General features: G+C 37.7%; 1 protein-coding gene across 5 annotated transcripts; it reads right to left on the reverse strand.

The window, feature by feature from the left end:
- Positions 1-619: 619 nt before the first annotated feature.
- On the reverse strand, positions 620-13,631 carry LOC139984241 (amidase-like). Of its 5 annotated transcripts, none has more exons than XM_071998058.1 (11): positions 13,505-13,631; positions 12,219-12,456; positions 10,383-10,555; positions 9,162-9,301; positions 7,139-7,339; positions 5,319-5,390; positions 3,920-4,085; positions 3,159-3,221; positions 1,807-1,907; positions 1,074-1,260; positions 620-921 (listed from the first exon to the last, which is right to left on the reverse strand). In XM_071998058.1, exons 1-11 carry the CDS (start codon positions 13,509-13,511, stop codon positions 731-733), a joined length of 1,539 nt encoding a protein of 512 aa, XP_071854159.1. In that variant the 5' UTR covers positions 13,512-13,631; the 3' UTR covers positions 620-730. The 5 variants fall into 5 exon arrangements, with proteins under 5 accessions (XP_071854159.1, XP_071854163.1, XP_071854164.1 ...); XM_071998062.1 differs by lacking the exon at positions 13,505-13,631 and adding an exon at positions 10,948-11,263 and having other exon boundaries at positions 12,219-12,359; XM_071998063.1 differs by lacking the exon at positions 13,505-13,631 and adding an exon at positions 10,948-11,324 and having other exon boundaries at positions 12,219-12,336.
- Between the last annotated feature and the right edge of the window lie 72 nt (positions 13,632-13,703).

A 13,703-nucleotide genomic window follows, 5' to 3' on the forward strand; every position in this document is an offset into this window, starting at 1 on the left:
ACTGCTACATAAAATTGCCCATAGTTTGGCCAAAATGTAGTTTTTTTAAGAATTACATGATTTCTACATAAAGTTAAGAAAGGTAGAGAGATAAGGCAAGATGTTACAGTGAAATAAATATACAGATATGTTTCATATAACTGAGCAAATAATAAATAAATGCATTGAAGTGTCTCTTAATTCTTATGAAAACCTCTAAAGTGAACTAAATGTATCAATGTTATTGGTATCTTATGCATAATCCGAAAAATAGGCCCAAAAAACTGTAAATTAAAACCCGAAACAAATTTTCAAAAAGATGCCAATAGAAACATCTTTCATGTGGAGATTACCTTAAGTTGTCTGAATTTGTTGTTCCTCATTTCCATCCAGAATATAAAGGGTGGTGCTTGCCAACCTTTCTTGCAACCCAAAATGCCCATTTAACCCTGGCCAATTACCTCCTATGTGCTACCTATCAATCATACCAGCCTAAACCAGCCAATCTACCTTCAGCTTCAACAATAATTCTTTTGTTATCTGCAGTGCCATGACCCCCAGAAAATCTGCTTATTGCCTCTGGCCCCTCCCCCTGCCCCTCCCTGCCCCTCCCCCTGCCCCATCTACAGTTTGGGAACCACTGACATACTATTTCAATAATATTTGGCTTCAATTCTCTTTACAATGGAATGGTTTTTCCAATCTTTCCCCAGTATGGTCCCTAACTACCAATGGCATGAGAGATACATGCTTATACCTGAGTCATCATTTCAAAAACCTTTGCTACTTTGAGAAGTGTCACTTCATCAAACTTCTTTGCAGTAAACATGGCACCAACTGGGAGGCCGTCAATAAATCCAGCATTGACTGTAATAGATGGCATTCCTGTGAGATTGGTTGCCATGGTGTTAACTGGGTTCTCAAAAGCTTTGTGAACATACTCTGAAAGAGAAATTGGAATAATGATTAACCCGTATTACTGTATAGTAGAAAATAACATTATAACAAGAGTAAACCAAGGCTAGTGACCAAAGAAAGATATTACAAAACTAAGAGAGTAAAAGGGTTACTAGTCTGATACATTCTTGACTAACCTGTCACAGAGAGGCCCTGGGCTGGCAGTTTATGAGCTGTGAAAGGAATCGTAGGCATGGCAACCACATCATACTCCTTCAGAGCTTCTTGATATTCTGCTATGAGTAGCCTTCGGCAATTCTGACCTTTGGAGTAGAACTGGCCTGGATATTTGGATTTAAGGTACTCACCAAACATAAATATCAACTGCAGAGAGGACCAAGAACAAAATAAAAATGAGATATAACAGCATGAAATTGGTTATGTTTTGCTTTTCCTTTATTAACGTGACTAAAGAATTGACTGTGAGTTAAACATTCAATTTTTTCTACAGCCGTTCAGAACAATACGAACAAAAGACAAGGCTTACCTTTGTCACAGTAATGGAAACATTTCTTAGTATACTGTACATTACAGGAAAATATTATTCACATGTGTAAGCTAGTTTTGTGTAATAACATTCAGAATTAATAATATTATTCACACATGAGTAAAGCTATTTATGTGTAATGACATTCAGACTAAATATTATTCACATGAGTAAAGCTAGTTATGTAAATGAGTAATTATAGTCAATTAGTTACACACAACAGAACTAGTTATTATGAGTATATTTCTTTGCAATACTCACAGCATGTAAAACTTTACTACATGTATGTAATACCTTTATCATCAAAATGTCCACTTTGTAAAGTAATCCCAGCAAGTAATTCATGTAGCAAAGGGTAATCATATTCTAAAGACCCTACAAACCTTGCAGACGTGAGAAGAATCGTTCATCCTTGCCCGCATTGATTTAGCCGCAAAGGAAGTAAAGCTAGTAGGATAGAATCCATAATGGCCACTGCCAATCCCTGAAAAGAAAATTTTGAACAAGATACTTACAGAATTTCATGATACATAATTGGAGAAACAGCCCTATAGCAGCAAATTGGCAGACCAAAATATCTTCTTTCCTCAATCTTGCAAAGTGCAACTATAATCAATCACGAGGGAACAGGGTTTGACTATTTAACCAGCAGTGCAATTGATATTACAATGTAAATAGAGCCGTAGCTAGAAGAAAACTTGTATAGTATACAATCATAATGTTTTGTGTGCAAGTATAAACAGTTGTGAGGTACTAGTGAAATGGTCTATAAATGGTTCTGGGTTGTAGCCAGCTTGGGTGGTTACCTGCAGGCCAGTGCAATGGTCTATAAATGGTTCTGAGTTGTAGCTAGCTTGTGTGGTTACCTGCAGGCCAGTGCAATGGTCTATAAATGGTTCTGGGTTGTAGCAAGCTTTGGTGGTTACCTGCAGGCCAGTGCAATGGTCTATAAATGGTTCTGGGTTGTAGCAAGCTTTGGTGGTTACCTGCAGGCCAGTGCAATGGTCTATAAATGGTTCTGGGTTGTAGCAAGCTTTGGTGGTTACCTGCAGGCCAGTGCAATGGTCTATAAATGGTTCTGGGTTGTAGCTAGCTTGGGTGGTTACCTGCAGGCCAGTGCAATGGTCTATAAATGGTTCTGGGTTGTAGCTAGCTTGGGTGGTTACCTGTAGGCCAGTGCAATGGTCTATAAATGGTTCTGGGTTGTAGCTAGCTTGGGTGGTTACCTGCAGGCCATTGCAATGGTCTATAAATGGTTCTGGGTTGTAGCTAGCTTGGGTGGTTACCTGCAGGCCATTGCAATGGTCTATGAATGGTTCTTGGTTGTAGCTAGCTTGGGTGGTTACCCAGGCCAGACCATGCTCTTTTCTGTCACCCACCACATAACTCAAATCAGAATATGCTTACAGCACTCATTCAATGCAACAATGATTATTATCTTATAACTGGCTACTTGTAGATTCAAAACACTTTTCCTGAAGTAATTTTTGGTTAATAGCATCATCTTTACCACTTGACCAATTTATATTTATCATTCAAATTCCTTGAATGTCCAGGTATGTATGGTGTAACATACATGTATGTTAATATATAGCAGACTATTGCACTAAATGGCCACACATACCATACTGTTCAAATAAGCCTTAGCTTGCAGTAAATATCTTTCACACCGACTTCCCCTCTGCCACACCTTGTTTAACCACACAACGCTAACTGAATTCTTATAAATGCTTACCTCCGTACTGCAAGGCAGTATCAGTAAATCCTTCTATACCAATAGCATTCCAAATGACTGGTGCTGTACCAAAAATGAATAAAAACAATTGGTCATCACTGCATGACAATCTAGTCTCATTATGTGATGTCATTGTCTATATGTGATAGCTTAAAAACTAAAAATCTTGAGCATAGGACAAACTTGATATTGAGTAACCGAGACCAAATAGGGTTATTTACTGACTAGTGCATCAAGTTTGTGTGCATCGTAATTCTTTATAATGTCATATCTTTTCCTATCATGATGCAATAGTATGTCACATTACAGGCCTAGCAATGTCATAAGAAAAGCAAATGCTTAAAAATTCTACTGACTAAAATGAATAATAGCAGAAATTAGTTAGAATAATCATATCTTGACAATAAGCTGTAAGCACCACAATTAGATTTGCTGATCATGAGTAGCAGTTATGCGGGGCTCATGTTAGGTACAGTAGTCATGGCGATTCTTTTGACTGATGACTGTCACTTACTTATATTGTGTTTATGTTCTTAATGTCTATTTGTAAAATAATGCCAGTATCTTTTATTGCTCTACAGTCGAACAGCCAAATCATGTGGATTTAAGCCATTAAATAGCTTAAATTTACAGGTGCCTGCATTAGTATAAAGTGAAGCTGGTTAAATTAAACTTCTTACTTTACCTAGAGTACTTAAGGAATAATTAAACTTCTAACTTTACTTAAGTTTGTAAAGGAAAAATTAAACATCCTGCTTTACCAAGAGAATGTAGAGGAATAGACACATCTTCAACAATAGCTCCCCGTCTCATCAGATTGGTGACAGCTCCTCTTACCATTTTGTTGACCTTCGGGTCAGCATTATCATGAGCAAAGCCTTCCTTGACGATGCCAATCTTCATACCAGTAAGATCATTAATTTGAATCTTCAAGAAAGAAACTTGCAAAGTTTAGAGGTCGAATGGGGCATTCTGAGGCATATGGCTATGAATTAAGTTTAAAATTAGGTAAAAATTCAAAATTGTGCTAATAAACACTTTTGAAGTTTAACCAGAGTGCAAAAATGCATTGTGGTTTCGATGATGTAACATGACCAGTTTCGTCATGAATCTGACCTAATGTATAGTGAGGGTGTACATGTTTACAAGGATTTCACGATTTGACCTCTGATGACCTCAAATGACCTTTGACCTAATCCAAGAACAATAGGCTTCTTTAACTCAATATGGCACTTCTGCACACTACATTAGAGCCAAGCTTCCAGTATTGAGATATTGTGATTACAAGGTTTTCAAAATTTTGACCCTGGTGACCCCAAATGACCTTTGCCCTCTACCAAAAACAGTAGGCTTCTTTTAAACAATGTGGTACTCCTACACACCAAATATGAGGTCTACCCATGATTCCCTTCTTGAGATATCACGTTTACAAGGTTTTCACAATTTGACCCCAAATGACCTTTGAATTTGGTACTTCTACACACTAAATATGAGGTCCTCTCAAGCTTTCCTTCTTGAGATATCATGTTTACAAGGTTTTCACAATTTGAACCCTGGTGACTCCAAATGAACTTTGACCTCTACCAAAAATCAATAGGATTCTTGCACTCAATGTGGTACTTCTACACACTAAATATGAAATTGGTCCCTTCTGGAGATATCATGTTTAAAAGCTGGGCGTCACAAACGCACTCACACACACACATGCACCCACGCACACATACCCCATCATGAATGCATAGTTTACGATTATCATCAAAACCAAAAACACAAGAATATTTGGACTGCCATTTACATTCTCAAAGGCAAAATTATATTGAAAAAAAAGACAAATATTAGTTAAACATTGTACAGTGGGATACAAAGTTTGCAAAGGTTATTTAATGGTATATAAACATTTCCCTAAATTTGCTAAACTTTGAATTTCATCTTTTCCTGTTCTCTATCAGACAACTCAGAAATCAAATACATACTCAGAAATAGTTTATGTGCATTAATACATCAAATGCATATTCAGTTTTAACAACTAGGTAAAACCTCAGTCACCTCTGTCATCACATATCTTTGTAAGGAATAAAATGATATTATGCATATTAATGTATCAAATTTACATGAATTTACATGAGTGCATAATCAGTAACAATAGCACACTTCACTGACCTCCTTGGAATATTCTGGGATTTTAAGGTCTGGTGGTTGTCTGTGATCTAGTCCGTCAGTTCCAGCCACCACCTATCAAGAAGTAAAAATATGAGATTTAACTTTTTTCTTCACAAGTAACCATCAATAGCTACAGTACAAACTGCTATAAATTCCTTAAGATTAAAAGTGATATGATGTCATGCTTCTGAGCTCAGCTGTATGAATTGTTTCTGAAAAAGCAGATTCCTACAAAATTATGTTTGTTGCCAGGGGCTGTACTAGCTGTACTTGGAAGACTCCAAATCATGTAAACTTTTACAGTTTGAGGAAGTGCAGCAACATGTCCCTAGTAACCATCGTCTCATAGTAACCATCCAAGTTACACCTGTATCATTTACAAAATCATTGAAAGGGGGTATATATCAAGTCATCAATTCTAGATATTCATATGGCCATAGATCTGCAAATTTCTGTTAATTATTCGTATCATTTTAAATCAAATTATGAAGGTGCACCAGTTTACACTTTAAGGATGACTTTGAGCACAACAGATATATAGCTGCATTTTCGCAGGCTCTGTGTTTATAAGAGAAGCTGCAGCAGTAATCCCATACAGCATGGCTGCATAAATACCAAACACTAGAGATTATCTCTGCAGACAGGGCTAGGGTGTTAAACTACAGTCCACAAAAATCATGTCAAATGCAGGACACTCAGAACAAGCCTAAATTATGTGCCTGGATCTGAGGCAAAGTAAATCATACTTTCTGAATCCTAGCCCTAACCATGGTGAGGTCAGGTGAGGTTATTTATAAGGTGAGGTTATTGGTGAGGTGAGTTTATTGGTGAGGTGTGGTGAGGTGAGGTGTGGTGGGATGTGGTGGGTGAGATGTGGTGAGGTGTGATGAGGTGTGGTGTGATGAGGTGTGGTGAGGTGAGGTGTGGTGAGGTAAGGTGTGTTGCAGTGAGGTTATTGGTGAGGTGTGGTGAGGGCATTGGTGAGGTGTTGTGAGATTATTGGTGAGGTGTTGTGAGCAGTGGCATAGGAAGGCACTTTTGAGTGGGGGGGCTGAAGACTGATGGCCGGCCTGGGGGAGGGGTCTAAGGGGAGGGGGGTCCCCCTCCCTTTTGGAAATTTTTGCATTTCCAGGTGGCCTCAGATGCAATTTGGTGCAATATAGCACACTTCAACACGCACTCCATTTTGTAAACTTAATTTTGTATTTTCACCTGGCCTTAAATGCAATTTGGTGCTCCAAATGAGATTTTTTATCTCATTTGGAAATGAAAAAGGGGTTTTCTGACTTGCGAAGCGGGGGGGGGGGGCGGAATGATACTTCCGCCCCTCCACATTTTTCACTGGGGGGCTGGCGCCCCCCAGCCCCCTGGTTCCTACGCCCTTGGTTGTGAGGTTATTGGTGACGTGAGGTTATTGGTGAGGTGAGGTGTGGTGAAGTGTTGTGAGGTGTGGTGAATGTGGTGAGGTGAGTTGTGGTGAGGTTATTGGTAAGGTGAAGTTATTGGTGAGGTGTGGTGTGGTGTGGTGAGGTGAGGTGTGGTGGTGTGAGGTCTGGTGAGGGGAGGTGTGGTGTGGTGCGGTTATTGGTGAGGTGAGGTGTGGAGAGTTGTGGTGAGGTGTGGTGAGGTAAGGTGTGTTGAGATGAGGTGAGGTGTGGTGTGATGAGGTGTGGTTATAGGTGAGGTGAGTTGTGGTTAGGTGAGTTGAGGTGTGGTGAGGTTATTGATGATACTCCCAATACCTGATGGTCTGTTTCTTCAATGTTTCTAAGAGTCTCCCTAAGGAAAGAAAGATTGAAAACAGTGTGAATCACACTCACCTCTAAAAGCAATGCACAATCTTCCACTGTTTTAGTCAAGGTTCCTACATGGTCAATAGATGGTTCAAGTCCTACAACCCCAGTGTAAGGAACCAAACCAAAGGTGGGTTTAAGACCGACTACCCCACACCAAGCGGCCGGAAGACGGACTGATCCACCCTGATCCGAACCGATGGCTAATCTGACATCACCAGATGCAACCTAATGTATAAAGAATCAAAGATTATACCATCATAAAGAACGTTGGTGCTTGCTGTATATCTTAGTATGTTTGTAGCAAGTCTAAGCAAGTCAAAAAGAGACAAATTCTGGTTTCCTGGGAAACCTACAAAACAACTTTCCAAAGAGAGATGTAGATTTATTGGAACGGAACCCTTGGGTGTCATACTTTCAAATTATATCAGAAAGCCATGATTTCTGGCAAAGGCCAAAAGGCACAGAGAAGATTACTTAACATTCCGTCGTTCCCTCGACCTTAGGAAATATGATTGGTAGGTAACATAAATGTCAAACTTCCCAGGAAAAGAAAAAATATTGAAACGAAACAAGACAAAGGACTGAAAATACTTTGAACTACTGAGATTTGTTAAATTGGTCATTGTCAATCGAATTGATCATAAATGTTCTCGAAACTTGCTTTGATGTAATGTACAAATCATTGTAGTTAAAATTGGAATTTTCATAGGTGAAACATGGTGGGAAAAATGCCCAAAACTTCATTTTCAGAAGTGGCAACATTATTTTAGGTCTGGCATTTTCCGTTGATGACTGCCATGAAACTTATGAACAGTCCTGTTGATTGAATTTATTATGTATTTATGAATAACATAGTTTTTGTTAATTTCTTTACGCCAGCTACCATGCATCCTGGCCAATCTGCACGTTATGTCCAAAATATATACAGCATATGGAAATCAAACTGAACACAAGTGGCGAAGTGAGCTTATGTAATATATAATGATAAGAAATCATAATAATGAATGAAACTCCCTCAGTTAAATACTTTTAGCAGGTTTCATTTCCAAATCCCAGCACTCTCTCAGATTGTAAGTGTGGACAATTGGCCTACCTACAATTTCTGCAACACCTGATTATCACACTTAAATTTATGCCAAGGATGAAAGAACACATTTCCTTCGCATATATCTCTCAACATGTCCTACTGTATGTGTATTTGCGAGAGAAACCAGCTTCTGTCACGGTAACAATTTGTACAAGCTTATGCATCTTTCTACAATTTGATTGGGGTATTGATTTTACTGCTAAGGAAAATAGAAAACGTGAATGTTTGCAGACATTGGTTTAGGCTGTTACTATGGCAACCAAATATATGTTTTATTAATATACAATATATATTAATATTGTGAAGCAAAATGGACAACTGACAACTACGTATTCAAGGACTTGCAATTTACTCTAAATTAACATTTAAGCAGTTTTTGCAGTTTGGTCACAAACTTTGTCAAACCTACCCAAAGTTACTCAAGATATTAAAGATAGTTTAAGAATGTAATAAGACAGGAAGCTTCATTTGACTCTTAATATTTTGCTGACCATGCACTTTTTCATAATAATGTTAATAACATGTGTAAAAATGAAATTAAAAGATTTAAAAAGATTCACTGTTTATTTCATTTCAATATATGAAATGATAACGATCACCTTTATTGTTATCAAATTTTAGCATTGGAGTCACTCCCAAGGAAGTATGTTTAGCAAAACATAATAGCAGGGAACTTTCAATCAGTCATTAGTTATCAAAAATAATAAGAAAAAAGTTTGTTTTTGCCTCAAAAATGTTAGTGAATGTAAATTGCCTTGGTAGTAAGTAGAGAGTGTAGCAACACAACATTAGGTATTTGTATCTGTTCTTTTACCATTACCTTTTGTTTTCTCTATTTTGCGCCTTGAGTACCCCGCAGGAGGGATATGTGTGCATTATGAATCGTTATATTTATTATTATTATTATTTTGAGATACTGACCTACATTACAACAGGGCTTTGTAATATATGAACTTTTACCAGAGTTGCACTGCCACTGCTTGAACCACCAGCACTATGAAGAGGATTATGAAAGTTTAGGGTAGGTCCACTATGACTGGTGAAACTGGACCCTGAGACGCAAAGATTTTCACATGATGTCTTGCCTATGATGTGGCCACCTTTGACATGAAAGGAGAAAAAAGGAGAAAAAATCTGAACTGGGAAAAAACTCCTTCTTGAATACCAAAATTCAAGAAAATTTTTTTCTCATCATGTACTGTTCAACATAACATGGTTCTGTGTAAAATGTTACTCAGAGAGTTCACATAATTTGGGTGTCAGTTTGTTATACTGTACAGTTGTTTTATAATACATGATACTGCAATTACTTGTGTGTAGTTAACAAAAACTCAATTCCTCATTGAATTCTATTAAAGTCTCAATACGTGTTTGAACATTGAGGAATTTCAGAAAACAAGCTTCCGAAGAAGATTCATTGTTTCTTACTCTAAATGCACTCCGACCAGGTTGGTTTAATGGAGAAAAGTTGTCCCAATCGAAAGAAAGAAATTTATTTTCTTTTGCCCTTACGGTGCTAATGATTTACCGTCAAAACACTGCGACCTATCATATCAGCATGTTCATTACACAAATGTAACCTATCTATACTTGTATCGTCCACTTTTTGTACCAATTTCACGGAGGAAAGTCTGAAAACACCTGTTAATTCCTTGCAATGGAAGGAAATGACACAATTTCGGAAGCTACATCCCAAAGAACGGAAGAAAGATACTATTCAAGAGAAGGGACCTAACACAGGCTAGCCATGAGAGTGAAAGTAAGTCCTAAGCGTTAACAAATCTTTACAAAAAGTTTAAGGACAGATAACTCAATACAAATAATGATTATTGATATGAAAATTGCAAAGAACGGTGTTATTTTTACTGAGCATTTAGGGCAGTAAGCTGGAAAGGTCAAAGTTACAATTTGGCAAACACACATTGAAAATTTAAGTTCTACCAATTCCATTTAATTACCATCTGAGCTGGAAAATTAAAGAGTATTATTGAAGTTATTCTAATGCTGAGGATATAAAGGGTAAGGCATCCATCAAATGCCAATTCTATTGATTCCAAGATGCAATATGACATAAATTATCGAATACCCTCAGGTTGACAGGCCATATCTTGTTGTCTGTTTCTATCTGAGTATATTGCTAGATGTCACATCCAGGGCTAGTCGCCCATGTCATCTTCGTACCTGCATCAAGAATAGACGTGACAACGGTGGCATCATACTCTGGGTAGTAACCTTCTAAAGCAGCACATCCAACCGTCATAGGTGCTCCCGCTACGCCAACATTATCTTTAATGCCTACTGTCATGCCAGCCAACTTTCCCTGTTTGGAACCTTTGATATCAACTCTCCAGCACCTGCGAAAGATGATGTTACACTGTAGAGCTCTGTTCATTGTCAATATTAAAGAAGACAGATAAATATCACATTCCTCTCCCCTCCACACACACCCTCGGCATCACACTCCCAATTCATATAATAGGCTCCCACACACACCCTCGGCACCACACTCCCAATTCATAAAATAGGCTCATAAAGTTCTGTTGATAAATATTAGAAAGGAACTAGTTTTCCCTATGCTTTCACTTTTTTTTACCATCTTTAACATGTGTTTTAAACTTACCGATGGCAAGTAAAGATTTTGTTCTCCATAACATTATACTATCATTATAATAATTCACACTGGGGAATGTCGAATAACTCCAACACTGGTAAACTAAAGAACATAAAATGATATATTGTGGCTTACTTTGTAGTATGCTGGAACAGTTTTTGTAGTAAATTTTAAGACTTTAAAATTTCGGGCCAAACTGAAGATCTTTAGAAGGATTTTCTGGTGACTGAAGTTGCTTGCCAAAATTTTCAGCATCGTTATGCCAAAACCACATCTTCATGCCACGAAAGTGTCCATTAGCTATAGGTTGCATCTAAAAACCCGCAGTTTGTGCTGAATGGCAGGTTTTTCCAGTTGGTTTAGCTGAGTGATCAGTCCCATCTTTTCACACCTCAGTTGAGCTGCCTATTCGCCTATTATGCAACTCTTCACACAGCTAGTAGCCAAATCACTATCAAGTCAAGGCAGACATGGCAAGGTGTGAACAAATCAACTCTTCCAAACTAATCAGTCTGTTTGCAGAAGAGATAAAGTTTTCAAATTTGCTTTTATTCTGATGTGTTAGCCATACACAGTAAATTGGCATCATTTCCTCAAAACTTTCTTCCCCACAACAACACCCCCCCCCCCCTTGTTCCCCTTTCTTGCCTCCTTTCCTCCATATTTGACAATACCCTAGTTCAATTCCCAGGTTGGCATCAACTTCCATTTGTAGTTCATTCTCTCAATACAACCAAACTCACATTTGATTGCTGCCGACATTAGAAACTTTCATAATATGTAACTTATTGTGTACTCAGCTGGCAAATCAATTAATTTACAGCTTAGCTCGCCTAGGTCAACACTAGTCTGTGCAGTTGGCTATAATTAGTCTTATTAATGGTCATACCTTTCACTTGTGATGTATCATGTAAATTATTTCTATTGTTCTACGAAAGTCTTGCCTTTCACCCTTCTTGAATATTCATTATTTCATAGCTTGTTGCCAAAAAAGTACTGTCTTGATAATGAAAGGTGGCCTTTGTTTACAAATCATGCGTAATGGTAGTGTTCTACCTCTTGCATAACTTTCTTGCCTTAACCACAAATCCACGCCACTTGCTATAGAATCTGCAGAGAGGAAAGGTCCATTCAAAAATTCTCGCTGTTTTTATCATTATTTTAACCAAGAATTAACTAGTGTCTTGATCAATTAGCCATCGAGATGTGAGTGAACACTGTTCCACATTGTTGCTGTTTCCTCCACCGCCCTTATTCTTATAAATACTTAATCCTTGAACTGATTTGAAAGCACTAATCACTGGCCATTAAACCTAGTGATATTCTGGAACCACAATAGAGAGACGAAAGATAAATTTTGCTTGTTTATTTCATTTTGTTCGAGTCTCCACACACTGTTAACTCACCATCCATTCAGTTTGTTATTCTCCTTTTTAGGTCGATAACCTGGAGTACGAGGAAACTTCACAGGCAGACCAGGCTCTGGTAATTTATCAATAATGGAAAATCCATCGCAAAGCGACTGCATCAGTGCTTGGTATTCTTTCAATTCATCCTCCTTAACGTCAACATCAAGATTTCTTGCTATTTCTTGAAGCTGAGGGAGGGATGGCAACTTCACTGATGCCTCAGAGTATAACTTCTCTGACAAATCAAAACAAAAGGCCAAGTAAAGTTGATTTTGTTACTTTTTATGCTAGAGGATATTAAGATCTCTTAACGATACACTTCATTTCCAAACAGAAACCGGAAAAAATGTGGGGCAAGGCTATTTAATTTGCTTTAAGATAATACTAACATGTAAGAATTTCTGGGAGACAAAATATTTAGAAACAATTTTCAGTGTAATCAGAATATTGTACATAATTCTATGAATTCATAATCATCTCATGTTAGCTGAAACTTAGTTTTACTTCAGAGGTTGTATCATAGTGTTGGTATTATGTAACTGCATGGTTAATTCCCTCAACTTACAAGGAATGTTACAACACTTGAAACACCTAAACATCACATTCTTATTGCATTGCAATCTTCAAATTAAAATATTTGTCTGATGCATAATTAAACCCACTGATCCTAGGCTTTAGAACAGCACAAGTAACATACTGTAGGCCATTGATACAGATCAAGAAAATAGTTCCATTCATTAAAAAAAACTAGACTATGCCCTAGAAAAAAATGCAATCCTTCCAAATGTAAAAATGTGCTAGTTTCTAGTACAACATTGGCAAACATTCATGTTGCCTAGACCCAAATTTCATATTTTCCAAGGTAAAGAATTGCTAGGCCTCTAGGAAGTTCCAACCACCTATATGTCTGTCACGGTGGTCTACACATGCAGTGCCCGTATAAGTAGTCCTTCCTGCAACTAGTCTAGCTAGAACCAATCAACCCCTTCAATGCTTCCGATGTTTTCTACACAAAGTTACCTTTAGAAAGCTGCAAAGTGCAAGAGGGAACATTATACTGCGTTAGGCCTAATGTCGTGTAGCAAAATGCAACATTGACCAGTACACACTGTACCTGTGGAAATCCCAGTTAATATGACTTAGCTATGCTAATAAGTAATATATCCCTACGATTTGTCTAGTTTGTAGTGTAACCTAGAAGTAGTAATGTCTGACTCCCAACGTATGCCGCACTGCATTGATATATTAACAAGTCAACCTTCTTATTCAATTAAGTTCCATACCTGACATGATGATGATCAAGAATAAATATGGTGTTTCGCAATAGAACTTTGATTCAGCTGGTCCAGGTCAACTGAACACAATGAAATTATATTCGTTATAAGAAAACAAAAATAAAGTTATCTGACCAGTTTCGTAGTACGATGTTATGCCAAAAATATCCCGAGTTCAAGTCACTCCAAGATTAATGTATGTCGTCCA

The sequence above is a fragment of the Apostichopus japonicus genome, chromosome 17 (assembly GCF_037975245.1).
Source record: "Apostichopus japonicus isolate 1M-3 chromosome 17, ASM3797524v1, whole genome shotgun sequence".
In the NCBI taxonomy this organism is placed as follows: Eukaryota; Metazoa; Echinodermata; class Holothuroidea; order Aspidochirotida; family Stichopodidae; genus Apostichopus; species Apostichopus japonicus.